Genomic DNA, 26137 nt, shown 5'->3' with positions numbered 1-26137 from the left:
ACAACAGTTCTCGTATATTGGAAAGAAAATGAAATCCTAGGGCAAAAATACAAAAGTTATTGGGGAAATGTGAAAATTTAGGGCTTTTTCAACAAAATCTCATAGGGTCCTATTGTAAAAATTAATAACTTTCGAAACGACCCCCTAGGAAATCGGGCTGGTAAATGATTATGCATCTTCCCAAGTCAAGGGTTTCTGAGCCGGAAGATGATGATTATGTAGTTACCGTATAAAATTTGAATCTGAGAAATATATATAAATTATCCCCAATATTTACTTAAGCCATCAAACTAAAAAAAATGTTCTATTAGTAGCTTATAATATCAATTAATGCTTCTTTAGGATTTTCTTGAGTCCTTTTTGGTTTCTTTTGGGTCCTTTTGGGTAAATCGATGTATTAGGAACTCTCGTTCAACCAGACGCTCGGCTGTCTCCGTATATCTCCGACGCACTCGGAACTACTCGGATGTCTCGCACACTCGACATTTGTATGGAGCGTAGCGGAATCAGCCGAGGATTGCCGATTGTCTCCGACGAGCAGAGAGAGATTTACGGAGACTGCCGAGCGTCTGGTTGAACGAGACTAGGAACTTTGACAATTATACTTCCGGCTAATGTCTCTGAAAAATGTAAGCCACCCAAGAATATATTCATCTATAATATTGTCATTGATGTTCTTTAAGAAGTCATTATTTTTAAAGATTTTTTTTCAAATGAAATATTCTAATTTTGTTTAGTATCAATGAAAGTTGTTATTAAATATTTCAAAAAAAATATAAACATTGAAGTTATTCCGCGAATTTCAGGGACATAACTCATGTTGACTTGTGTCATGTGACAGTCTTACAAATACTTTTCAAATGGGTTTTCTGAGTCTGAATTAAAGCGTAGGTAAGTAATTAAATTGATTCGTTCATTCCAGAACACTTATGCAAGTTCATAGAAGATATGTTATGTACAGTTGATCAGCAATCATCATAATCAATGATAACATGATATAGTACTCCTTATAGGAGAAATTTTGTCATATGCTATACAGTAATTGTTATACTTTGATAATTTTTACACTATTCTTTGGCATGTCTTTCTCTTGTAATTGTAATAATATGCCATATACTTGTCTGCTCTGGACTCTGAATTAGAAATAAATGATGATCTATCTATCTATACTTGATAATACGGATAGCGAATCGTTTACCCCATAGGTATACAGTTCGTACCAGGACGATTCTGCTCCGTAAGACTTTGCACCCCTGAAATTAATTCCAGAGAATATAAATCTTATGTCTAGAAAACTATACATTATGCAAATATTGACGACAAGAAATATATATCGTATACTTTTAGAAAATATATCCTTTTCCACCCTGTGCGATATAAGGCCTAAATAAAAAGTTGTGGGTTTAGGGTAACCCGCCAATGCATCGTTGCATCATTATATCAAAACATAATTATAAAAATGACTAAACAATTAATGCACTGGTGAGAAATAGTGCTCGACGAAAACTGGTCGCACGTCAGTAGGGATGTGATATTATTACTTAGGCCAAAAAAAAAATATGTGTGTTTCCGGTTTCCCGACCGACCCTATTTTTTATGCGCTGACCCTAACACTTTTTATTCCAAATCCAGATTACCAACCGTAATTGGTTTAAACAATAGAGTCTTACAAATCAGAGTTCAAAAAACAATTACAGTCAAGTCGTACACAGACCAACTCGTATACAGGTCTACTCGTATGCAAACATTTCCGCATAAAAAACCAAAAGTCAGCTCGTATACAAGGTATTTTTGAGTGATTAACGTTAGCCTATACTAATCACCGTTCTAGACAATGAAAGTCATCTTTTGCTGTAACATATTATATAATATTCTCTTAAATACATCATCTGTTGTAAGAATATTTGACTCATGACTGGCGTGCAGCATTTGTTATATTTATTATCATATTTAATATTTGACATAAATTATATAGGCATATGAAATTTTTGTATACGAGTTGACTTTCGGTTAAACACACTGGGAATTTTTGTATACGAGCTGATTTTTGGTTGTTTATACGGAAATTTTTGTATACGAGTTGACCTGTATACGAGTTGGTCTGTGTACGACTTGACCGGACTCCCAAAAACGCTTGTAACTATTCAATAGAAAACACCACTTATCAAAGCGTTTTAAAGATTTCTAAGTGCAGATTGACAGTATGGATGAAAGTTATCCTTGGTTATTTTAGCTTAATTATCAATGCAATAAATAGTTTCATAGGGCAGTGATGTGTTGAAAATTAATATAAAGATGTACAAGAAAAAAGCAGAGGCAAAGTTTTTTTTTTATATATTTCTGGGCGTGGAGACTGCAGACATCGTAAGTCTTTGAATAGGCCCAACAATCATTCACATATTATAAATATGACTTTAAAATGCTGCAGTTCAATTGCAAATGAAATTTTCAAAATTAGTCTTAAACCATTAATCATGTATTCATTTCTTTTGGAATTATTGAAAAGATTTAATTCTAAGGCTCTCGTCTGATCAACCAGAATTTCCTCTGTTTCTGAATTCAACACTTACAGTTACGATATTAATGTTTACTGTTATGTCAGTTGACCAGGAAAATAGAACTACTAACCAATTTATGATATATTTGTGGTAATGAGTATTATACTCTGTTAATTTATAGTGGCTGTCATATTTATATTTTCTATTTACATGAAAATAAAATCTTCGTATACATTCTAAATAAACCTTAGATTAAAGAAAGCTTTAATTCTGTAACAGTTGTCTCTATCCACGATTGCTCCACCTGTAAAATACATTTTCTTATTGTATAGAAAAATCATATGCTAGGAAAGGGAAAAACTTAAAAGCTCATTTATAAAAAAAAAAAAAAAAAAAAAAAGCCGACCTACCTACCCTATTTTAAAATTTGATGAAATTTTTTGGCCTTATTAGGTTTGTTAGTACTCGCTGACTACAGAAATATATTGGGTTGATCAATCTCATAGATGGCAAGGCGAAGCAATATCATACTATATTATACATTATAATATGTAAACGGTGGGACCGTTGGACCGAGCGCAGATTTAACACAATGCAGTTTGATTTTTGTATGATAAAATCTATTTAAAACGCACACAGTAGGATCCGCCTGCATGGTTGCCTACTCATACCATTCGTCAAAGTTAAACTAAATGTTGTGTGCTCAGTCTACATTGTGACGTCATATTTCAGATGTAAAACGTTCAAGTTTTGTCTTCGGAAATAGTTGAAGAGAGTTACGTGATTCCAAATTTTTTTATTTCTTCTTTTATTGTTTATCAATTTAATTCATATGAATGCCGCTGTAATAAAATTGCATACTTTGTTCAGTATCTAAAAGTTCCTTGACGTTAATGTTTTTATTTTCCATCTGATAATTTGATAAGACATACATAAAACAAGTTGTGTTTCTTGATTGAAGCACTATTGAAACTTATCTGGTTTCCTTTTTAATTTCTTTAAATTCAAATTTACTTCTATTGAAACACTGGAACTTATTTAATCGAGTTTAGGGGCAATAAACATCGATAAGTACCAGTCAATCAATGATCGAACTAACTTTTTAAAAACAATTTAAATGGCTGCCAATATGGCGGCGCCCAGGGCTGGAAGAAATTTTTTTTGGCCTTAGTACCCCTGATTCAACATTCATTTTTCACTGATCTCTTATATACACGTGTCACCATAAATCCTCTCTGCGCTCGGTAATATCATAGTTACAATATTGTGATGTATTATGTGATATGATATATCATATAATACTTTATTATATTATGTAATGATATTGTATAATGTGATCAAATACAATAATGTTTAATAAGATACAATGGCATATCAATATCGTATTGCATCATTATTTATCACAGTATTACATTGTATTATATGATATATATAGATTATATTACATGGCAATTTTTATATCACATCCTATATTGGCCCAAGGTCGCTGTATATCAGCCCGAGAGCCATCAGGCTTGAGGGCTAATATACAGCGACCGAGGGCTAATATAGGATGCGATATAAAAATTGCTGTGTTATGATTTTTATATCATATACTTATAGAAAATATCAAAGAAACAATAAATAACATCATGTAATGAATGATTATTGTTTACAAATCGCTCTGTGTCTAATTCCATATCTGATAAACTTCCCTGGAATTTTTGCGCCAGTAATTGTTTGTATACCAAGTTGACATCGACGTACTATTTGACGTCATACTCGGAGATCGGAGTTGAACGACGCATACCGAACTCTACGTCATAATAGCTGATGATTAACGGAAAGGGGTGTGATATAACATCCGAAGATTTCCAGAGATGGGTGTGATATAAATCTAATATGACACTCCTATGGTTTATATCACAAGGGTAGGCGAATTTTCTGCTTTTATCGCACAAGGCGGAAAAGGGTATATTTTCTATTAGTATACGATATATATTGTAAGAATCAGAGGATGCAATATTGTATTTTATATTATTGTATTGATAAACATTGTATCTTATAATACCGTACGAAATGAATATTATGATAATCATACAATCTTTTAACATATGATATACGATATTGTGTCAAAACAGTATCCATGAATTTCCAAGATCATTAACTATGATTTTCATATAATATGATAACAGTGGTCTCATTAAGGTGATGATTTGTCTTGGTGAGCTTTGTAATCTGTGATTACCTGTTTTGTTTCTGTTTGAATATACAGAAATTAAGGCAATCACTAACAAGTATGCAGGGGAGACGGTCGGAGTACCCAGAATATGGGGCTGTTAGGGAATATCATGATGATCCATATTACGGTTGGTATTAAAAGAAAATTTTTGTAAATTATATTAAATATTTTTAGCTCACCTGAGCCAAAGGCTCAAGTGAGCTTTTCTGATCACAATTTGTCCGTTGTCTGTCGTTGTCGTAGTCTTCGTCGTTGTTGTCGTCGTCGTTGTTGTAAACTTTTCATATTTTCATCTTCTTCTCAAGAACCACTGGGCAGATTTCAACCAAATTTGGCACAAAGCACCACTAGGTGAAGGGGATTCAAGTTTGTTCAAATGAAGGGCCACGCCCTCTTTAAAGGGGAGATAATTGAGAATTTTTGAAAATTTGTTGGTATTTTTCAAAAATCTTCTTCTCAAAAACTATTCGGCCTGAAAAGCTTAAACTTGTTTGGAGGCATCCTCAGGTAGTGTAGATTCAAGTTTGTTCAAATCATGCTCCCCGGGGGTAGGGAGGGGCCACAAGAGGGGGATCAAGATTTACATAGGAATATATAGAGAAAATCTTTAAAAATCTTCTTCTCAAAAACTATAAGGCCAGAAAAGCTCAAATTAAAGTGGAAGCATCCTCAGGTAGTGTAGATTCAAGTTTGTTCAAATCATAGTCCCTAGGAGTAGGGTGGGGCCACAATGGGGGGATCAAGTTTTACATTGGAATATATAGAGAAAATCTTTAAAAATCTTCTTCTCAAAAACTATTAGGCCAGAAAAGCTCAAATTTGAGTGGAAGCATCCTCAGGTAGTGTGGATTCATGTTTGTTCAAATCATAGTCCTCGGGGGTAGGGTAGGGCCACAATTGGGGGATCAAATTTAACATAGGAATATATAGAGAAAATCTTTAAAAATCTTCTTCTCAAAAACTATTAGGCCAGGAAAGCTCAAATTAAAATGGAAGCATCCTCAGGTAGTGTAAATTCAAGTTTGTTCAAATCATAGTCCCTGGGGGTAGGGTGGGGCCACAAGGGGGGGGGGGGGATCAAGTTTTACATAGAAATATATAGAGAAAATCTTTAAAAATCTTCTCAAAAACAATTAGGCTAGGAAAGCTCAAATTTGAGTGGAAGCATCCTCAGATAGTGTAGATTCATGTTTGTTCAAATCATGGTCCCCGGGGGTAGGTAGGGGCCACAATTGGGGGATCAAGTTTAACATAGGAATATATAGAGAAAATCTTTAAAAATCTTCTTCTCAAAAACTATTAGGCCAGGAAAGCTCAAATTTGAGTGGAAGCATCCTCAGGTAGTGTAAATTCAAGTTTGTTCAAATCATAGTCCCCGGGGGTAGGGTGGGGCCACAATTCGGGTATAAATTTTATACAGGAATATATAGAGAAAATCTTTAAAAATCTTCTTCTCAAAACTATTAGGCCAGGAAAGCCCAAATTTGAGTGGAAGCATTCCCAGATCATATAGATTCAAGTTTGTTTAAATAATAGTCCAGGGGTAGGGTGAGGCCACAATTGGGGATGAATTTTTACATAGGAATATATAGAGAAAATCTTTAAAAATCTTCTTTTTAAAGACTATTTGGCCAGAAAAGCTCAAACTTGTGTAGAGGCATCCTTTGGTAGTGTAAATTCAAGTTTGCAAAATCACAGTCCCTAGTGGTAGGGCGGGGCCGTGATGGCGGTTTGAATTTTTACATAGAAATATATAGAGAAAATCTTAAAAAAATATTCTGGGAAAATTTTCAGTCCAAAAGTCAGTACTTAGTGTGAAAGTACAGGTTATGCAGATTAATGTTTGATGAAACCATGATTCCCTAGAGAAAAGTGGGGCCACGAAATGGGGGTAGGGGTATATAGGATAGAGAAAAATCTTCTTACAGGTACAACAACAAAAGGGGCTTGGTATTTACCCAAAAAAAGAGGTGGATAAAAATTTGCAGATTTTCAATTTTTTTTTGCAAGATCTACTGTACTTAGTTGTCAAGATATTTTGATACAGTAATGCTAATTTGATCAGAATTTTAAAAGACAATTGTTGCTGAGGTGAGCGATGTGGCCCCTGGGCCTCTTGTTTAATATTTAGAAGGGTTTGTTATGTATTGTAATCTCATTAACAATGAAATCAAAATCTGTAATATGTATTATAGTTTTTTTATTTGTCTTTTTTTGCAGGAAAGGGTAATACCAAATTTTCAAAGATATGCGATCAGATAAAAACAAACATTTCAAACATTATCGTTGGAGGTAAGAACATGTCTGACATTTCATGCTCATGTTAATTTTCCTTAGATTTGAAAAATAAAAATATTTTACATAATTCATGTAGTTAATCTTAAGATTTTGTGTAATTTAGAATTTTAGAAGTTAATGAATATATATTTTTTGAAGCAAACTCCCTGGAAAAATTAATGAAAATGATAGGAACTGAAAGAGACAGTGTGGAAAGTAGAGACAAAATGTAAGTTACCAACTATCAGTTGTAGATCTATTCATTAATTCTTTCAAGCCATCATTTATATATGTCATTTATCTCATACATGTGGTGTGTACTATCCGCTTATTAACACCTTAAAGTTTGCTTTATAAATTACTTCCAGCCAGAAATATTGTTGACACTTCACTCGCTTTAACTTATCGCTTCAGTGACCTAGTTTTAGAAACTTAATTTACCTGTTTACCACATCCCTATATAAATTCTGCAACCAAAATTTGATTTAGAATAGGTTTTGATGAGTATCATAAAAAAAAAATTAGAAAGAAAAAATATTACAGTCAAACTTTGTTATCTCGAACTAGATGAGACTTTTTAAAAACTCATCTATCTGAGTATTTGAGATATCAAGGGTTAAATACTTAAAAGATAAGGGGTTGGGAATTACAAATCACTTCAACATATCCATTGTATTTGAGATATCAGTGTTCAAGATATCGAAGTTCAGCTGTATGTAGATATTCAGACTGATCAATGCAAATCATGTTAGCTATCAAGAATTCTGATGATTTTAAATTGAATGCATAGGTTTTGATTCTACTCATAAAATTTATTGTACAATTATACCCTACAAAACTCACCACCAGTAAGCATCCTTTTCAATGACTTTAATTTTGAATCGGTAATTTTATTTTGTTGTTTATCAAACATGAACAACTGTTTCAGGTACAGGTCAATTTAAACTATCTAGCATTCTCAACTTTGTGCATGTCAACAAACTTGACTTAATTCAGATCTTTAATATTAAGTGATATAGCTCTAAGAAGGATAAAAAATTATTTCAATCACTGTGATACTTTATGTTAAACCAGCTATATCTGGTAATTATCTCTGAAAAGTTGTACGAAATTGTATTGTGCAAGGTCACAATTAACGCATTACACAGCGATGCACCATCAATTATGTTATAAGAAATAAATTTATTATTACTGTACATTAAACAAGCTGTTGAAAAAAAAAATGGTAAGAAACTGCAGGGAACATATTCAAATCTTGGTTCAAGGAAGCCATATCTTCTTATTGTTCTCATTATGTGTGTAGTTATAGAAAATTTTGCTCAATAACAAAAAAAAAATCTAAGTTTCTTAAACAAGAGGATTGTTTTCCCCATTTTCAGCCATGAAGTTTCCACAAAGACAAACAAAATAGTGCAGGAAACAAGCAGACAGATGAAAACCATTTCTTCAATGACAGGCCTAGATAGGGTCAGTTCTAATATTTAAATTAACACAATGTATAGTGTTGGGTGATGGGGCGGTTAAGCTTATATCTTTAATATACCAGTAGGTCTGCATGCTCAAAAACAGGGCTGCGTTCAAAATCGTAGCTGCTACGTAGGGCTATGTAGTTGAACGGTTGACTAGCCTAGCCGCTACGTAGATATTCGTAGCCTAAATATTTTAAGCTAGGCATCAAATTCAAGATGGCCACCTTAGTTACCTCTTTGAAACAAACATGAAATCTATTTATATAGTGATATTTTGTTCATCCTTTAAATTAAAATGAATTTTAACATGCATATTCCCGCTTGAAATTAACAAATTATGTCAATATAATTAGTCTTTAGTTGAATATTTCCAACTTCAAATCTGAGACCTAGCGGTCCCTTCAATAGACCTAGATATCCACGACCTAGCGGTTAGGCTAGCTGCTACGATCTTGAATGCAGCCCAGGGCTTCATAGGATTTGATCCACCAACCAACCAAGTTCATTTCCTGATAAACTTTTTATTAATAACATTGTTATTTAATTCTACTGGTACTATACCAGGTATTTTCTTTTTAGAAAAAAGTCAAATACTGTTTTTATTAATAGTTGAGAATTTAAAAAAATAAATGTGTTTTTATTTCTAAAATGCTTTCTTTGGAATACATGTAAATGCATTGAGATCACCAGAATAAAGTCTCTCTCCCATGGTATGTAAGATCTAGGCCACTGCAACGTGAAATTGTGATGTTACCTAACATCAGTTGTTAGTTATTTTTGTCAGTAAAATAATAGATTTTAAACTAATAAGAATTGTTTATTTAAACAAATTTGTTTTTTCAGCAACAAAAATTTCAAGTGGACCGATTAAAGAATGATTTTCAAGAAGCTGTTCAAAGATTTACATCTTTACAAAAGGTACTGCCAATGTATGATTTTTAGGGATCAGAATATTTGGAAAAACTTTAAATTGGACTTTAAACTGTTAAATTATCTCTTTAACTGAGAGGGAGGAGGGAGAAATGGAATTGTCATTGTGTGTGGTATTTATCAGAAAGAAACTTGTAAGACCCATAAATAAAACTTCAGTATGGCATTCCAACTTGAATATTTAAAAGTTCTGATGATAGGTATGTGTGTCAAATATACATTCTGTATACAGGGTAATTTTTGTATTGTGTTATTTTCGCCCTTCAATTGCTGTTGGTTTCGCCCTCTCTTGAATTTGCCCAGTCAAAGTTTTGATTAAAGAGAGATGATTTGAGACATTGTAATTTGCCCAGTCTTCCACTTGCCAGCTGACAACGAGGGTGAAAGGTGCAAAAATAAAACTGGGGCAAATATTTCCCTGTATACATTACATGTATTATAAACAGTATGAATTGTATAAAATGTACTGAATGATATAATCACTTCAAGTTAAAGATAACAATAATCATTAAAATGTTGCTGTTATCATAAATAATTGAAACATAATTATGACATTGATTTCACAATCCATGCATATCCTATTTCTAGAGAGCAGCGGAACAAGTAAAGAAGACTTTTAAATTATCCAGCCAAAAACCCAAACCAAAGTCCAGTGGAGGCTGGATGGATGTGAGTACTTTGAACTGCAAAAAATATGAATATGCAGATATTATTCATCATGTACATTGATAAGTTTTATAGAATACACAACTTCTATAAACAAAACTGACTCCGACTTGTTGTTCACTACAATTCTACAGTTCTGACTATATATAACGCCTCTGTATTGTAATATCCATTTCACAAGTAGTTGTCCACTTGAACGTTAAAATGTGCATATTCTCCAGTTATGGTTAAGGAGAGTTTGCCTACTACTTATAATTACATTTATATAAAGGCCAATGGACAATGTCCTCGCTTCTCATGCTGCAACCCGAGTTTGATCCTTGTAATCGACTGTGGTTGTATGTGAAAGGGTATGGTTATCATCTGCTTGGACATGTGGGTTTTCTCTGGGCACTCCAGCTTCCTCGTGCATCAATGACCCCCTCGCGCTAACATCAGTGCCAATGATAGATATTGTAAAATAAATGAAGTTCAGGGTCAGATATCTGTTTGTAGGTTTGAACTTATTACTGATATTTAGAAATACACTGTTTTAGGATGATGATGATGAGGTAAAATTCCTAGAACAAGAACGCAAAAGAGAGGAACAGCAAATACAAGACCAAATCATCGAGGATGATCTGACTCTGATCCGGGATCGCGAGGAGAGGATTCGACAGTTGGAGGTAAAATATAAAGAAATAGCACAAGAACACCAGACAGCTAATTCATAAACATTGTTAAGAAGATTCTTTCTCCGCTTTAGTGTACATGATGCAAGACTTTTGTTTTGGTTGATTTTCGTAATTTATTAAGCTGCAGATAATGGGTTTTTTAAAAGTCAACAAAAAGCAAGCAGATCATGTCATTGTGGAATTCTACATTAACAAATAAAAATGTATGAACTAATTTTGAAAGTTTAACCTCATTCAAAGTGACCTAATAGTAACATTATTTTTATGCCCCCTTCAAAAAAGGGAGGGCATATTGCTTTGCTGCTGTCTGTCGGTCGGTCCACCAACAGTTTCTGTTCATTTTCTTCGCAGAAGATGAACATATTGAAATGAAGTTTGGTATACAGGTTTATCATGATAATATCTAGGTTAAGTTCGATATTTGGTACGATCAAGCAATTTTTGACAGAGTTATGGCCCTTGGACGTAGAAAAATTCCAGTTATTTGCAGTTTCTGCACATTTTCTTCACAGAGGATGAACATATTGATATGAAATTTGGTAAACAGGTTTATCATGATAATATCTAGGTCAAGTTTGATATTGGGTACAATCGAGAAATTTTCGACAGAGTTATGGCCCTTGGACGTAGAAAAATTCCAGTTATTTGAAGTTTACGTTCATTTTCTTTGTGGATGTTTCAAAGGGAGGGGGGTATAAGTGTTTCACAAACATCTCTTTTTTTTTTTTTTTTTTTGCTTTAGGCATAATTTTGGTAGCAAAATGAAAATGGATATTAACTATTTTGTTTCAAGAGTAGCTGTCATCAAAGATTGTATCGTCATTCAGTTTCAATAAAAAGGGCTCAGCATTCCATTTCTTTATAACCTAATCAACTCGGGGGCAAGTTTCTTAAGAAGTCTTTAGTTTTAGGCCTAACTTAAGTTCAAGGACTTAGCAGAAACTAAGTCAGATATATTTTGGGTTTTATTTGGGGGGGGGGGGGTTAGCTCATAGGCCACTAATGTTACATATTTATTCTCTTTAATTTCAACATTGTGTGTGAAGGTTCATTTGAAATAATTTTCAAATTCACTTGTACATTCTATTACATATCGCCTTTCGGCTCTACGAGGGTATCATGTAGCATTATCTCCGAGTGCAGCGAGGCGTTACTCAATTCAAAGAAGTTAAAAATGACCTGTGTGACGTAAACACACCTGTGGTCAGTGGTATATAAAGCACAGCTCCACGTGCCGAAATCATTCTTGAAAGCTTGTTTGTGACAACCAAAAATACATATCATTACATAGAATGACCCTCATCCTTTACATCCTAAAGGATGCTTGGAGGAGGGTCCATTCTTTAGAAAACATCATTTTCATTGGAATTATTAAAAGATTTTTACAATTGCATGATAAGCTATTTACTTTTTTAATGTGTTTGTATATTGCATATTTGAAAAACACATAATTCCTGAAAAATTTTTCCTTGCAGTCTGACATCTTGGATGTAAATGAAATTTTTAAGGACTTGGCAACCATGGTAAATGAGCAGGGAGAAACCATAGGTACAGTGTTTTAAACGTGTTGAATAAATTTGGTTGGCTTGTAAAGCTAACCTGCAAATTGTAGCTCCACAGGAATTTCGGGTTGCTACAGTTCCATTCTTACAAAAAACTGAATATTTATTGCGCACATAAGGTTGTAACCTTGGGAATGTAGCTTCACAATCCGTCAAGTCAAATATTGCGTGGAGCTTTATTTATGCAAAGCTCTATTGTTTTCACTATTAAAATTGGAGCAACAATTTTTTGTGATTTGTATGCCCATTTCCAAAAAGCAGACATTTTGTTTTGCACATGTTAATGTAACAGTTACCGGTAACTTTACAATACAATTAGACTACTGTAGATTCTTAATTGTATTGTAAAATTTTAATATTCGCGTTTGCGAGAAGCAACCCTCGCAGATTTTAAAACATCGCTTTTATTTTTCAGTTAGTTTGAACTATAGTAAATTTATAACCAAAAAAGCGATTTTATGTTCTCGCGATTTGATACAAAAAAGTGCAATCGCAGATTTAAGTACTCAAGTAAAATAAGGAATTTACAATATTAGACACTGTTTATATTTCACAGATTCCATAGAAGGAAATGTAGACAAGGCATACACAAATGTTGAGACAGGAACATCTCAATTGGCCAAGGCAGCAGAATATCAAGTATGTCTTATTTGTTCTGTCTATATTATAACATCCCTTATTGCCAAATTCAGAATTAAAGCAGTTATTTAAGATATAAGACAAACACTGTGAGAAAATGGACATGTATATTGTGTTTCAAATGCTTTTTAGCTCACCGTCAAGGGGAGCTTATGCTTCGGCGTCCGGACCTGGTTAAAGTTTTTGTTGCAGGTCCTGTATCTAAGCTGTTACTTGTCCTATCTTCACCAAACTTGCATGGATGATGCATCTGGACCTACTTATGGACTTGAAAGACTTGGATGCTGAATCTGAGTCCTAAATTTCAGATGCTGGAGGAGGTTAAGGTTGTTGGACCAGGTTAAAGTTTTTTTTGCAGGTGCCCTTTGATAGCAATATCTAAGTTACTGCTGGTCTGTATTTCACCAAACTTGCATGGATGGTGTGTCTTATGATACTGATGCACCAGATCGGCTTGAGTGCTGAATCTGAGCTATAGGTTTCGGATGCTGGAGGATGTTAAGGTTTTTGGAGCAGGTTAACGTTTTTGTTGCAGGTGCCCTTTGATAGCAATACCTAAGTTTCTGCTGGTCCGTACTTCACCAAACTTGCATGGATGGTGTGTCTTATAATACTGATGCACCAGACAGGCTTGAGTGCTGAATCTGAGCCATTGGTTTCGGATGCTGGAGGTTAAGGTTTTAAGAGCTGGTTAAAGTTTTTTGAGCAGGTGCCCTCTAATGATTATATCTTAGCTACTCCTTGTCCTAACTTCATCAAACTTGCGTGGATCTTTCGTCTTATGCTACTGATGCACCTGACAGGCTTGAGTGCTGAATCTGAGCTATAGGTTTCGGATGCTGGAGGAGGTTAAGGTTTTAAGAGCTGGTTAAAGTTTTTGAAACAGGTGCCCTCTGATGATTATATCTTAGTTATTACTTGTCCTAACTTCACCAGACTTCCATGGATGGTGCGTCTTATGATACTGATGCACCCGACAGGCTTGAATGCTGAGTTTGAGCCATAGGTTTCGGATGCTGGATAAGGTTAAGTTTTTTGGAAAAGGTCACATGTTTAATAGATAATAGTACTATTTCAAACTTGCATAGTTGATTAAACTGTAATATGAATGAATTGCAGAGGTAGCTTCAGATGCAGAGCTTGATCTCAATTATCAAGGATGCTAAAAAATATATCTTATATTAGTTATAACTGGTTCGAACATCACCAGACTTGCATGGATGATGCGTCTTATGATACTGATGCACCTGACAGGCTTGAATGCTGAATCTGAGCCATAGGTTTCGGATGCTGGATGAGGTTTAGTTTTTTTGAACAGGTCACATGTGTTATAGATGATAGCTTGCATAGTTGATTTAACTATATAATAAATGAAACGCAGAGATTGCTTCAGATGCAGAGCCTGATCTCAATTATCAAAGATTCTAAAGAAATCTCCTACCTCACTCCAACCTGCTAAATAGATAGATGTGTTTGTTGATAAATGATATAACATGATTCCTATAATATAGTATTGTATGATATGAAACAATATTATTTAATATGATACAATATAATATCATGTTATATTATAAAAAGTTATATGATATGATGTGATATTGTATCAATTTTTTTGATATTTTCTTATATGATATTGTATCATCATGATGATATTGTTATGTATAGTATTGTATATTGTGATACAATATTGTATAATATTATATTGTATTATTAATTTGTTATTTTATCACATGATACTATTACATAAGATATTTCAAAATATAATATTGTATCCTATGATACAATATTGTATGTTCTATAATATTGTATCATACGAAATTGTATGAAATGATATTGGTTTCTGCAATATAGAATTATATCACATGAAATTGTGTGGTATGATATTGTAATATTATATTATATCGTATCATACGATATTGTATAATATGATATCAGTTTATAAATAGGATATATTATCATATCACATTAAATAGTATTATATGATATTGTAATATATGTTATTGTATCGTATGGTACAATATGTATAATATAATATTGTATTGTATAATATTTTACTTATCACATAATATTGTATCATTTGATATGATACAATTTTGTTTCAAATTATATTGCATCATATGATACAATATCCTATTATGTATCAAAAATGATACAGTATCATACAATATCATACTATATTATTCAATATAATATCATATGTTTCAATGTTATGTTGTATTATGTAATATGATATTGTAATATAATACTATATTGTATTATATATTATGATATTGTATTATGTGATCAAATACAATCAGAATAATGTATAACACAATACAATGTCATATCATAAGTTACAATATCATATCTTATCATTGTTTATTACGGTATTTTATTGTATTTAATGATATTTATTGTAAATATGATAGGATGCAATATTAAATTTTATATTATTGTATTGATTAACATATGAACATTTGATTATCATACAATTTTTTAACAGATGATATATGATATTGTGTCAAAACAGAATCCATGAATATCCAAGATCATAAAGTATGATTTTCATATAATATGATAAAGGTGGTCTCATAAAGGTGTTGTCTCATAAGGGTGATGTCTCAACTCGGTGAGCTTTGTAATCTGTGATAACCTATGTTTGCTTTTGAGATAGCATGAATACCTATTTGTGCATTTTTATGGCAATTCTGACAGTGCAATATCTTTCTCTTTCAGAAAAAGTCAAGGAAGAAAATGTGTATTTTACTGGTGATCTTGGTGATAATCGCTGCTGTTGTGACTATTATTATTGTGGCATCCGTAAAGTCGTGAAATCCAAAATTACCACATATCTAACTGGAAAATTGATTTACAGAGTGAAAGGTTGCTCATACAAGCACATTTTCTTATTTGAGATAAATGTCTCAAGACATTGAAGAAGGCTTGTCAATGACCAAAGTGTGAAATTTATGACCTTTAAGTGAGAATTCTGGTTTAGAAGCTTGGCTTTATTTATAATTTAGGGAAAAAATCATTTGTGATTAAATTATTTAATATCATTTAATTCTCTTCTAGGATCAGTCTGTGTTACATTCTGTGTCTATTCTGTAAACCAACTGTTCTTCGCGACGACTTTATTTCGCGATTTATTGCAGATGAACTGAATTGCGACGACTATTTTTCGCAACCACACTCGTTTTGATATATAATCCATACGGCAAAGACTAGGTCGTGACCGAGAAACTCTCGCAAATCTCGCAAATATTTTTAGAACATGAAAAAAAATGGTTTACAGTACTTTCAACAAAGGTGTTATTCTTGGATGTTTTTCTTGTTCACATGCATTCCACTACGGTTGTCAATAATGAGTTTATTTTTAGGAAGTTTTCCCTCTCTACATCTTTCAAAGATAGTGCAATAGATTTAGCCTGCATGCATGCTGGCGAGTTCAAAATAGTCTAAAAGTTTCTCCTGTGGGTTATAATTCATTGAATGCAATCAAATATTTTAAAACTTCATTTATACATGACCATTTAATTTATTTTCTTGATCTTTCTTGTTTTTTGAGCAACGATTTTTGTACAACTATAAACATATTATAATTAAATTGCCATGATGTGAATTATTATAGGGTTTTATCATTCTCAGGTGATTGTTAAGGCCGAATGGGTCTCTTTTTATATTTTACAAAACTATTTCGTCGCTCGTGAACGGTAGTTCCTTTAAAGGGGCATGGTCACGATGTTGGTCAGATTTTATTTTTCTGTTTTTATTATATGCAATGCTTTAGGAATGCATTTCTAATGATGAAATGAAATTAAGGTGCCATTCGTTGAGTTTTAAGCAAGATACAGGGCTCACAATTCTTCGTCAAGTAAACAAGGCTCGTGCCCTGTTTTTGTTTACATACGTTCAATATACCAGTAAAAAATCTTTTTCAAGCAGGCTTGTCTATCTTATTTTTCATTTTAAGCATAAATAAACAGTTCCTAACGATTAACACATTCATTTTAGGTCTAAAACTGGAATTTTTACTTCAACATTCAAAATGTAAACAAACGCTTTGTTTACATAGCGAAGAATTGTAAGCTCTGTAACTCGCTTTTGACTCATCAAATGACACTCAAATTTTGGTGGCCTATTAAAAATGCCTTACTGAAGCAATGCAAACATTAAAATCGAAAAAATAATTTTTGACTAAAATCGAGACCATGCCCCTTTAAAATGTAATTTCCTATATTGTACATTCCTTGCTTTGCGCGAGAATTTAATTCTGCGACTCCACTGTTTTTATTTTTTTCAAATCGCGATAATATAAAATCGAGAGATCCAAATTTTTATCGTAGTTTCATTAGTTTACATCTGTTCGAAAGGGTGTATTTGTGCATTATTTAAACAATAAAATGCTTTCTTTGGTAATTCATTCGGGATATGAAGGGAGCGACATTGCAGAAAAAATACATAATCCGCGTTAGCGGGTTATGTAAATATTTTCTGCAATGATCGCTACCTTCACAATCCGAATGAATCATCAAAGAAAGCATTTTATTGTTTATATTAACACCTTTCTTTTAGCTGACTGATAAATTTATCATGAAAAGTAAGTAAAATTCACTAAATTACTGTTAATGTACGTAAGTACGTTAGCTAAAAGAAACAGCCAAATCGTCTCCTGTGAGACTTTGAGTCTGACATCGTCATGATTAGTTCGTGCAGTCCGTGATTTTTCCTAGGTCGCTGTAGGTTTGGACCAATCGATAAACAGGGGGTGTCGATATCTGTCCTGTCATTTTCTTGTCAGTTTCAGCCGCTGTAGATTTTGACCAATCGATAAACGGGGCGTTTAGATTTCAGTCTGGCTGTTTCTATACAGCTATGAATTAAATATAAGTTTCCGTAAGAAATAGAGGGAACAATACTTGGTAGATGTAAATATAGAAATTTAGATCTCCATCATATGGGCGCTTGTACTGCATGAATAGTGTGAATTAAGATACAAAATGTATATGGAACAATTTAATGTTTAACTTAGCAAACGCTTTTATAGCAACAAATAAAATTGAAATATATTGTTTTCTTCTGTTTCCTATGACGTTGACTGATTAAAAAAATTCACATGATTAAGAACATAACTTCTTCAATGAGAGTCAAGTAATGAAATATCTCTCTTTCAAAAAAAATGCAAGTACAATATATTGATACATGTACTATGAAATACTCCCTATTCTTAACTGATGGACATCTTTACTGATACACAAGTTTCAATGAGAATTCAAGTCATTTTTATTTTTATATCAAATAATGATGCACGCACGCAAATACACAAGAACAATGAAAGGAATGGTTTGCGTTAGATTAATTCACCATTTCAAATGAATTTTCTAAAGAGCCTTTTAAAAAAAATCAACTGATTAGAATATCGTCATACAGAATAAAGAAATCATTTATTTATTCGCACGGACATCGAAATCTTTGTTGCATTAATTTCACCATATTGTAGGTTGTAGAGCCGAACAAAACAAATTAGGATATTAATATTTTCAAAGAAATTATATACATCCTCCAAAAAAATGAATACGCGAATTTTGATTCTCCAGGCAAATATGGGTAAACTCCAATTGTAATGCAATAATACACGAAAAAATAAAGTAGGGATTGATGATGGGTTTTCTTCTTGATATGATATATGCATACATGTACGTTATGTGTTCGAATACTTATAACAAATTCGAACATGTTATATATTGTCATATTTTTCATTTATCTCACATGTTTAAAACAATGCTAAAATCATGCATAGCTAAACATCTGAAATACCAACTTTGGATGCTACATGTATTATCATTATTAAACGTGATTCAAACTTAATAATTAATCTATATGACGGGGAATTTTTCATTATAACAAAAAGCTGTCAGTGTACATGTTAGTTTTTTTTAAATGTAATGATAAATCAAAGTACCGAAGAACTGACGGGAGTTGATTTTCGTTTATATGATTATAGTCTCGTTCAACTCGACGCTCGGCTGTCTCTCTTGCTTGTCGGGGATTAACGGCGACAGCCGAGCGTTTGGTTGAACGAGACGAGAGTTCAATATTGCTTGGATCCATAAATTTTCCAGAAATATTTCTATACTGATACATAGTTTGATTGAATTTATTCTATCTTTAAATATTCATATGGGGTTTTATCAAACATTCTTGTGTCGAAAAAGTCCGAAAATTCATATTATAAAATTGTGCGTAATTCAAATACAGATTAGAAATTACCTGTATGGTAATTTTAATAAAATGCATATTTCTTTTTTATCAAAACAAAGATTTTAGTATATGCTGCCATCATATAATTATATATACAGAGAACATAATTAAATATGAAGAACTGGGCTGACTGAGAAACAATATTTCTGCCAGTCTGAACTTGATTATAGGTTTCATTTGGCAGAATATACTATTTTAGTCTTGAATATCAATCATCTTTATACATTTTATTCTTATCACATTTATCTAACACCTACATGTGACTGGGTTTTGGGTGAAAAATAAAGATAACTGATAACACTACAGCATTGCATATGAATTTATATTAAAACTCTTCAACATATTTTTTTAAATGAAAGATATATTTATAAACAACATTTAAATAATATACATGCATGTGGCATGGATGCACATTGAGAGCTGAAATATGATGTTTGTTAACTGAATTCTTGAATGATTTTTCTTATTTTAAAATTGATGCATTTGATCTACTTATACACAAACCATGTAAATCTCTATACCTTTAAATTGGTGTATAGTACGTACTGTAACTGGTATTATAAAATATTAAAACATATTTTAATTATCATGCGCTGTCAAAATACAAGTATATACATTGAATATAAAAACTGACACTGCAATCAAATAGCATAAAATTGTAATGGTAACGGTCATTTAATTGAGGGTTTTATGCAAGTAATCGTAATTTAATTAATTACTTTCCAAAGTAATTAACCCCATCCCTGTCAGTATAACCGTCCATCTGTCTAGCTGGCTGTCTGGTTGTCCATCCAAGATCACTTGTCTGGAGCTTATCTTTTCTCCCCTTGGTCAAATCTGGCTTATACTTTACCAACAGAGTTTTGTTGGGTAACGGTATTTAGTGACCTTAAATTAAGTTTCTAGGACAAATGTTAAGGTCATTGCAGAATTATGTTAAAAAAAACCTTGTCCAGAGCATATATTCTCTTACATTGGCCAAATCTAACGTATACTTCACCCACAGAGAGAGAGAGATAGAGAGAGAGAGAGAGAGAGAGAGAGAGGTAAGGTCATGGCAAATTATTTCAGGGAAAAGTCCTTGTCTGGATCACATTTATCTCCCCTTGGTTAATGAGGGCTCATACATCTCCCACAAAGTGAGTTTGGTGAATGGTTATGCATGATTTTTTAAAATGAAGTTTCTAGGTCAAGTGTCAAGATCAAATCAGGCCCTGCAGAAACCATTTGTTCAGACCATATATACTCTCCTCTTAGTCCTATTTAGCTCAAACTTCACATAAAAAGTCCTTTTGAGTAAATGTTGTGCAGTGACCTTGAAGTTAGTTTCAAGGTTAAACGTGAAGGTCATAGCAGATTTTTTAATTATCTAGTTTATTGAAAACTATTTTCAAGTACTAAATAAGTCCAAAATTTCTAATTACAGATGCCCAAAAAATACAAATGCTTCCTATGCTGTAAATTTCATGTACGAATAAGGAGACCAATCAAGCAGCCTTCCCTCAGACAATACGTATCCAAATTATCTGGACGAGATCCTGGAAGTGATGATGTCATATGTAATAATTGTAGAAGAATCTATTACATGTATAACTCACTAAAAAAAAAAATCATCTTCTTCCCTAAATCTACAAATATCAGATAACAGTGATTGTGATTTGAATTTGCATACAGCTAAAACATCAAACAACAAAAAGAGCAGTCCTAGAATAATTCAGCTGACGATCCCCTCAACGCATTTCTCTCATAAGTACTGTGTAATCTGTAGAAAGAAAAGCAACAAACGTGTGAAGTTATGTACCATACCACTGACGGCCAGAACACAAGCTTTTATCCACAACGGAATTTTCATTAAATCATCAGCCCGATGCTGTTCATCTCACTTAAAGGGACAGAATTTGCTGCAGAATTCACTAACAAAACTAGAAGCAAAGTATGACAATTCATTTTTCAATCGCACAGATTTAGTTGATCTTCTTGAAAATGTCCGTTTAACTTTAAAAAAGTCATCAATTTTGGACTTCGACAATCCTGAAAGTTTAACAGATGAGGAGTACTATAACCTAACTGGTTTATCAAAAGAACAGTTTGAGGATTTGGCATGCTCTGCATCATCAATTCGCCAATCATCAGTGCGCTCTGTAAGAACATGTGTGGCCATCTTAATGACAAAATTTCGAACTGGATTACCAAACCATATCCTTGGAACCATATTTTCCATGAAAAAATGTCAGATTCAAAGATGTATACACAGTGCTCGAATTTCCCTCAAGTATTTTGTCTCTCAAAATGTTGGATTTGAACATATTAGCCATGATGATTTTGTCGGAAAGCATACTACTCCTATCGCCAAAAACTATTTTGTGACGATAAAGATAAATCTGCAATTTTAGTCTTAGATGGTACATATATCTTTATCCAGAAAAGCTCAGATTACAAGTTTCAACGCCAGTCCTACAATCTTCATAAACATCGGCCGCTTGTAAAGCCAATGGTTGTTGTGGGTACAGATGGGTACATTTTATCGGTCCTGGGCCCCTACCTGTCAAATGCGAAGAATAATGACGCTGCAATAACAAGACATATGGTAACCAGAAACTCTGAGGGAATGAATGATTGGCTGCAAGACAATGACCTGTGTATTGTTGACAGAGGATTTCGAGATGTTGTTGAGTTTTTAGAAGAACGGGGTCTATCAGTAAAAATGCCTGTTTATTTGAAGAAAGGTTCCAAGCAGCATACTACAGAAGATGCCAATGCCAGTCGCCTCATTACAAAGATAAGATGGATAGTGGAAAGCATTAATGGAAGATTAAAACAGTGGCGCTTTTTTGATAAAGTTGTGTCCAATCATTATATTCCACATCTTGGAGATTTTCTGCGAATTGTAGCTGCAATATGCAATAAGTATCGTTCGCCTCCTGCTTCTTCACAATGTGATATACAACTTGCTAAAGAAATGTTGAAGAAGAGTAGACAGGGAAATCTAGTGAAAGCCATGGTTGAAAATGAGGGGTTATTAAGAAAAGAAGCATTTATACAGATATAGATAGCTCATCCTCTATCCTGAATGATTTCCCAGTGCTGTCAGAGGACAAACTGAGACAGATTACACTTGGTGTATATCAGCTAAATAAGCACCATTGTATGCAAGAGAGCATATGGATAAGGAAAATGCCTACCAACTGCAGGTTTGCAAAATCAAAGAAAATCTTCTAAGAGTGAAAATCCAATCTCGTCACTGCAACAATATTTCGCATATATCGTTTATAGAATACAATTTAGATGGAGAAATAACAGGATGGTATTGTACATGCAAGGTTGGAGCAAGAGTTGTAGGGTGTTGTGCACATATTGCCAGCATTATCTGGTACCTAGGATATCAGAGATTCCAGCAGCAAAATTCTGATTGTTTCGGTTTCTCTAAGTCTGTATTGGATGCGGATGATATTCCTGACTTTGATACTTTGTCTGAGTGCAGTTCGTCTGTAGAGGAATAGACCTTGAATCATTCATATTTATATGTTTAGTACAAAATGATTTAATTTCCAACATTCAATTACTATGTATCTTTATTCCGAAATTGACTAAAGGTAAACTGATAAATCTTGGATTATACGAACTGTCATATATATACTGTAGCATTATATGTCTCTAAATCTCCATCTACAATTGTATGCATTCATTTAAAATGTTGTTATTTAGTTTTAAAAAAAGATAACATTTTTTGGCCAACTCATGTTGTTAATCTCCTTTGTGGGCGGCTTGATTGGTCAGAAATGTTCATCTCTTTTTTAGCTCACCTGAGCTGAAAGCTCAAGTGAGCTATTCTGATCACATTTTGTCTGTCGTCCGTCTGTCCGTCTGTCCGTCCGTCCGTCTGTCCGTAAACTTTTCACATTTTCAACATCTTCTCAAGAACTACTAGGCCAATTTCAACCAAACTTGGCACAAATCATCCTTAGGCAAAGGGGATTCAAAGTTGTGAACATTAAGGGTCACACCCGTTTTCAAGGGGAGATAATTAGAAATTAATGAAAAATTTCGAGAAATTTTCAAAAATCTTCTTCTCAAGAACCAGAAAGCCAGTAAAGCTGAAACTTGTGTGGAAGCATCCTCAGGTAGTGTAGATTCAAAGTTGTGAAATTCATGACCCCCGGGGGTAGGGTGGGGCCACAATGGGGGGTCGAAGTTTTACATAGGAATATATAGAGTAAATCTTTAAAAATCTTCTTCTCAGAAACTAAACAGCCAGGAAAGCTGAAACTTGTGTGGAAGCATCCTCAGGTAGTGTAGATTTAAAGTTGTGAAAATCATGACCCCCGGGGGTAGGGTGGGGTCACAATGGGGGGTCGAAGTTTTACATAGGAATATATAGAGTAAATCTTTAAAAATCTTCTTCTCAGAAACTAAACAGCCAGGAAAGCTGAAACTTGTGTGGAAGCATCCTCAGGTAGTGTAGATTCAAAGTTGTGAAAATCATGACCCCCAGGGGTAGGATGGGGCCACAATGGGGGGTCGAAGTTTTACATAGGAATATATAGAGTAAATCTTTAAAAATCTTCTTCTCAGAAACTAATCAGCCAGGAAAGCTGAAACTTGTGTGGAAGCATCCTCAGGTAGTGTAGATTCAAAGTTGTGAAAATCATGACCCCTGGGGTTAGGTTGGGGCCACAATGGAGTGTCGAAGTTTTACATAGGAATATATAGAGTAAATCTTTAAAAATCTTCTTCTCAGAAACTAATCAGCCAGGAAAGCTGAAACTTGTGTGGAAGCATCCTCAGGTAGTGTAGATTCAAAGTTGTGAAAATCATGACCCCTGGGGTTAGGTTGGGGCCACAATGGAGTGTCGAAGTTTTACATAGGAATATATAGAGTAAATCTTTAAAAATCTTCTTCTCAGAAACTAATCAGCCAGGAAAGCTGAAACTTGTGTGGAAGCATCCTCAGGTAGTGTAGATTCAAAGTTGTGAAAATTATGATCCCTAGGGGTAGGGTGAGGCCACATTGGGGGGGGGGGTGTTAAAATTTTACATAGGAATATATAGAGTAAATCTTTAAAAATCTTCTTCTCAGAAACTAATCAGCCAGGAAAGCTGAAACTTGTGGGAAGTATCTTCAGGTAGTGTAGATTCAAAGTTGTGAAAATCATGACCCCTGGGGGTAGGGTGAGGCCACATAGGGGGGGGGGAGGGTGTTAAAGTTTTACATAGGAATAAAGAGTAAATCTTTAAAAATCTTCTTCTCAGAAACTAATCAGCAAGATGATTCTTTATAATTGTTAAGACTTTGGCTCCAGGACAATTCTTCGGCCTCACAAGAAGGTTCAGAGTTTGATGTAGCGAAATATCCCATATATAAACAATTGTAAAGGATCTTTTTGAGAACTGCAATACTCAACATGTGATATGACTATAAAATTGAAGCAGGCAGCTATTTTTTCATTAGAATCTTTTTGTATTACTGTTTTGGGTTATTGCCCTTGATTTATTTATTCTTGATTATTTTAATTAATGCATCCACTGTTAACCAATTATTGTGATGATTATTTTTATACAATAATAATATTCAATGTATATAAGTTCTTTGGCATAAGTAGTTTTGGGTTAGGCTGGATTAGTTTGTTTATTTTTGATTTCCAATTTTTAGATACTATGAATTATTTTAGGCCGGCACATATATAGGGACAGTGTCTATTGCTTTGTACCGAGCGACTGTGTGGGGTTAACTTGAACAGGTACAGAGAGATTGAGGGTGTTAACATCCCTGGTCTATCTAATCTTCGTGTTTTTCTAACCAACGATACAGAATGTGTGGTCATTTCTGCCCTGTATCGCATTAATACAAGTGTGCGGTCATACCTGCTTGTATTGGTGGTGATTGCGGCGCCTGCGTTAGGTTGAGCTGTTGGCGCAAGTGTGCGGTCATCCCTGCTTGCGTTATCTCTGCTTGCGTTAACGTTGGTACCTGTTGAGTTGCGTAGGTGTGCGGTCATCCCTGCCTGCGTAACGTTGAGTCCCTATATATGTGCAGGAGCGGTGATTAAAGTCTGCTCTTGTAAATATTGGCAGAAATCAGGGCTATCCGAGTTCCAAGGGGGAAAAATGGATTTTATTTATACAGGATCTACATGTATTAATGTACATTGTCCAGATTGTATTATGACTCCATTAAGCTGACTTTATCATACCGGTTGTTCCTCAGGTGAGCGATGTGGCCCATGGGCCTCTTGTTTAATATATACTATAGCTGTAACTTGACACAATTTGAAATGTTTTTCTTCTGTGTTTACTGTTCTGAAATTTTCATTTTGAGATATTTTTAAATTGAAGCTATATTTTATCAAAACATTTTGCATAGAAGTTCCTTTTTTAATATTCTGATATCAAATTGTTGTTTTTATAGAAAACATCACTTCTACTTAATTTGTAGTCTTAACAGAGACGCATGCTATTTTGGAAAACAACATTATTTTACTTCTAAAAAAAACCATTCAAATAAGTTGCCAAATTGCCATTTTTTTTCGTTTATCAAGGTAATAATTTTATAGCCAATTCATAGTTATGTTTATCCTTCATGGATGTCATGATTGGCAATGCATGTATGTTCATTTCTCGTTTACAGTGCACATATGTACATGTAATTGTTATATGTATTTGCTAATGTACATAAATGTACCATACATTCTGTTGATAGTACGATAAATTCTGTTGATTTTTACATGTACATGTAGCCTAGATTTTTACAATTTACATGTAGCCTGTTGTGAAGAATTATTTGATGTGTATACAACATGTGTACATGTACAATCACAATGTTGTTGACTATAATATGATTTCTTGAAACCATTACATTAATATGAATACTATATGTTATGTGTGCTTTTCAAATACTAGGTACCTTTTATACTTGTGCATGCTGTTTGTATTTGGGCTAGAAATATTATTTAATTGGTTACCG

General features: G+C 33.6%; 1 protein-coding gene and 1 pseudogene across 4 annotated transcripts; both read left to right on the top strand.

The window, feature by feature from the left end:
* Nucleotides 1-548: 548 nt before the first annotated feature.
* Nucleotides 549-17984, top strand: LOC105347221 (syntaxin-7). Of its 4 annotated transcripts, XM_034470938.2 has the most exons (12): nt 585-629; nt 807-891; nt 4753-4846; nt 6940-7011; nt 7156-7225; nt 8376-8463; nt 9309-9383; nt 9984-10064; nt 10598-10726; nt 12211-12283; nt 12854-12936; nt 15652-17984. In XM_034470938.2, the coding sequence occupies exons 3-12, from the start codon at nt 4777-4779 to the stop codon at nt 15745-15747; spliced, it is 837 nt and encodes a 278-aa protein (XP_034326829.1). In that variant the 5' UTR covers nt 585-629; nt 807-891; nt 4753-4776; the 3' UTR covers nt 15748-17984. The 4 variants fall into 4 exon arrangements, with proteins under 4 accessions (XP_065940340.1, XP_034326825.2, XP_034326829.1 ...); XM_066084268.1 differs by lacking the exons at nt 807-891; nt 15652-17984 and adding an exon at nt 13129-13265 and having other exon boundaries at nt 549-629; XM_034470934.2 differs by lacking the exon at nt 807-891 and having other exon boundaries at nt 556-629.
* A 3215-nt stretch (nt 17985-21199) lies between these two features.
* On the top strand, nt 21200-22468 carry LOC105347240 (uncharacterized; annotated as a pseudogene).
* The last annotated feature ends 3669 nt before the right edge of the window (nt 22469-26137 follow it).

The sequence above is a fragment of the Magallana gigas genome, chromosome 5, assembly GCF_963853765.1.
Source record: "Magallana gigas chromosome 5, xbMagGiga1.1, whole genome shotgun sequence".
NCBI lineage: Eukaryota > Metazoa > Mollusca > Bivalvia > Ostreida > Ostreidae > Magallana > Magallana gigas.
Note: the sequence above shows the minus strand (reverse complement) of the source record. Positions and strands in the feature narration are given on the sequence as shown.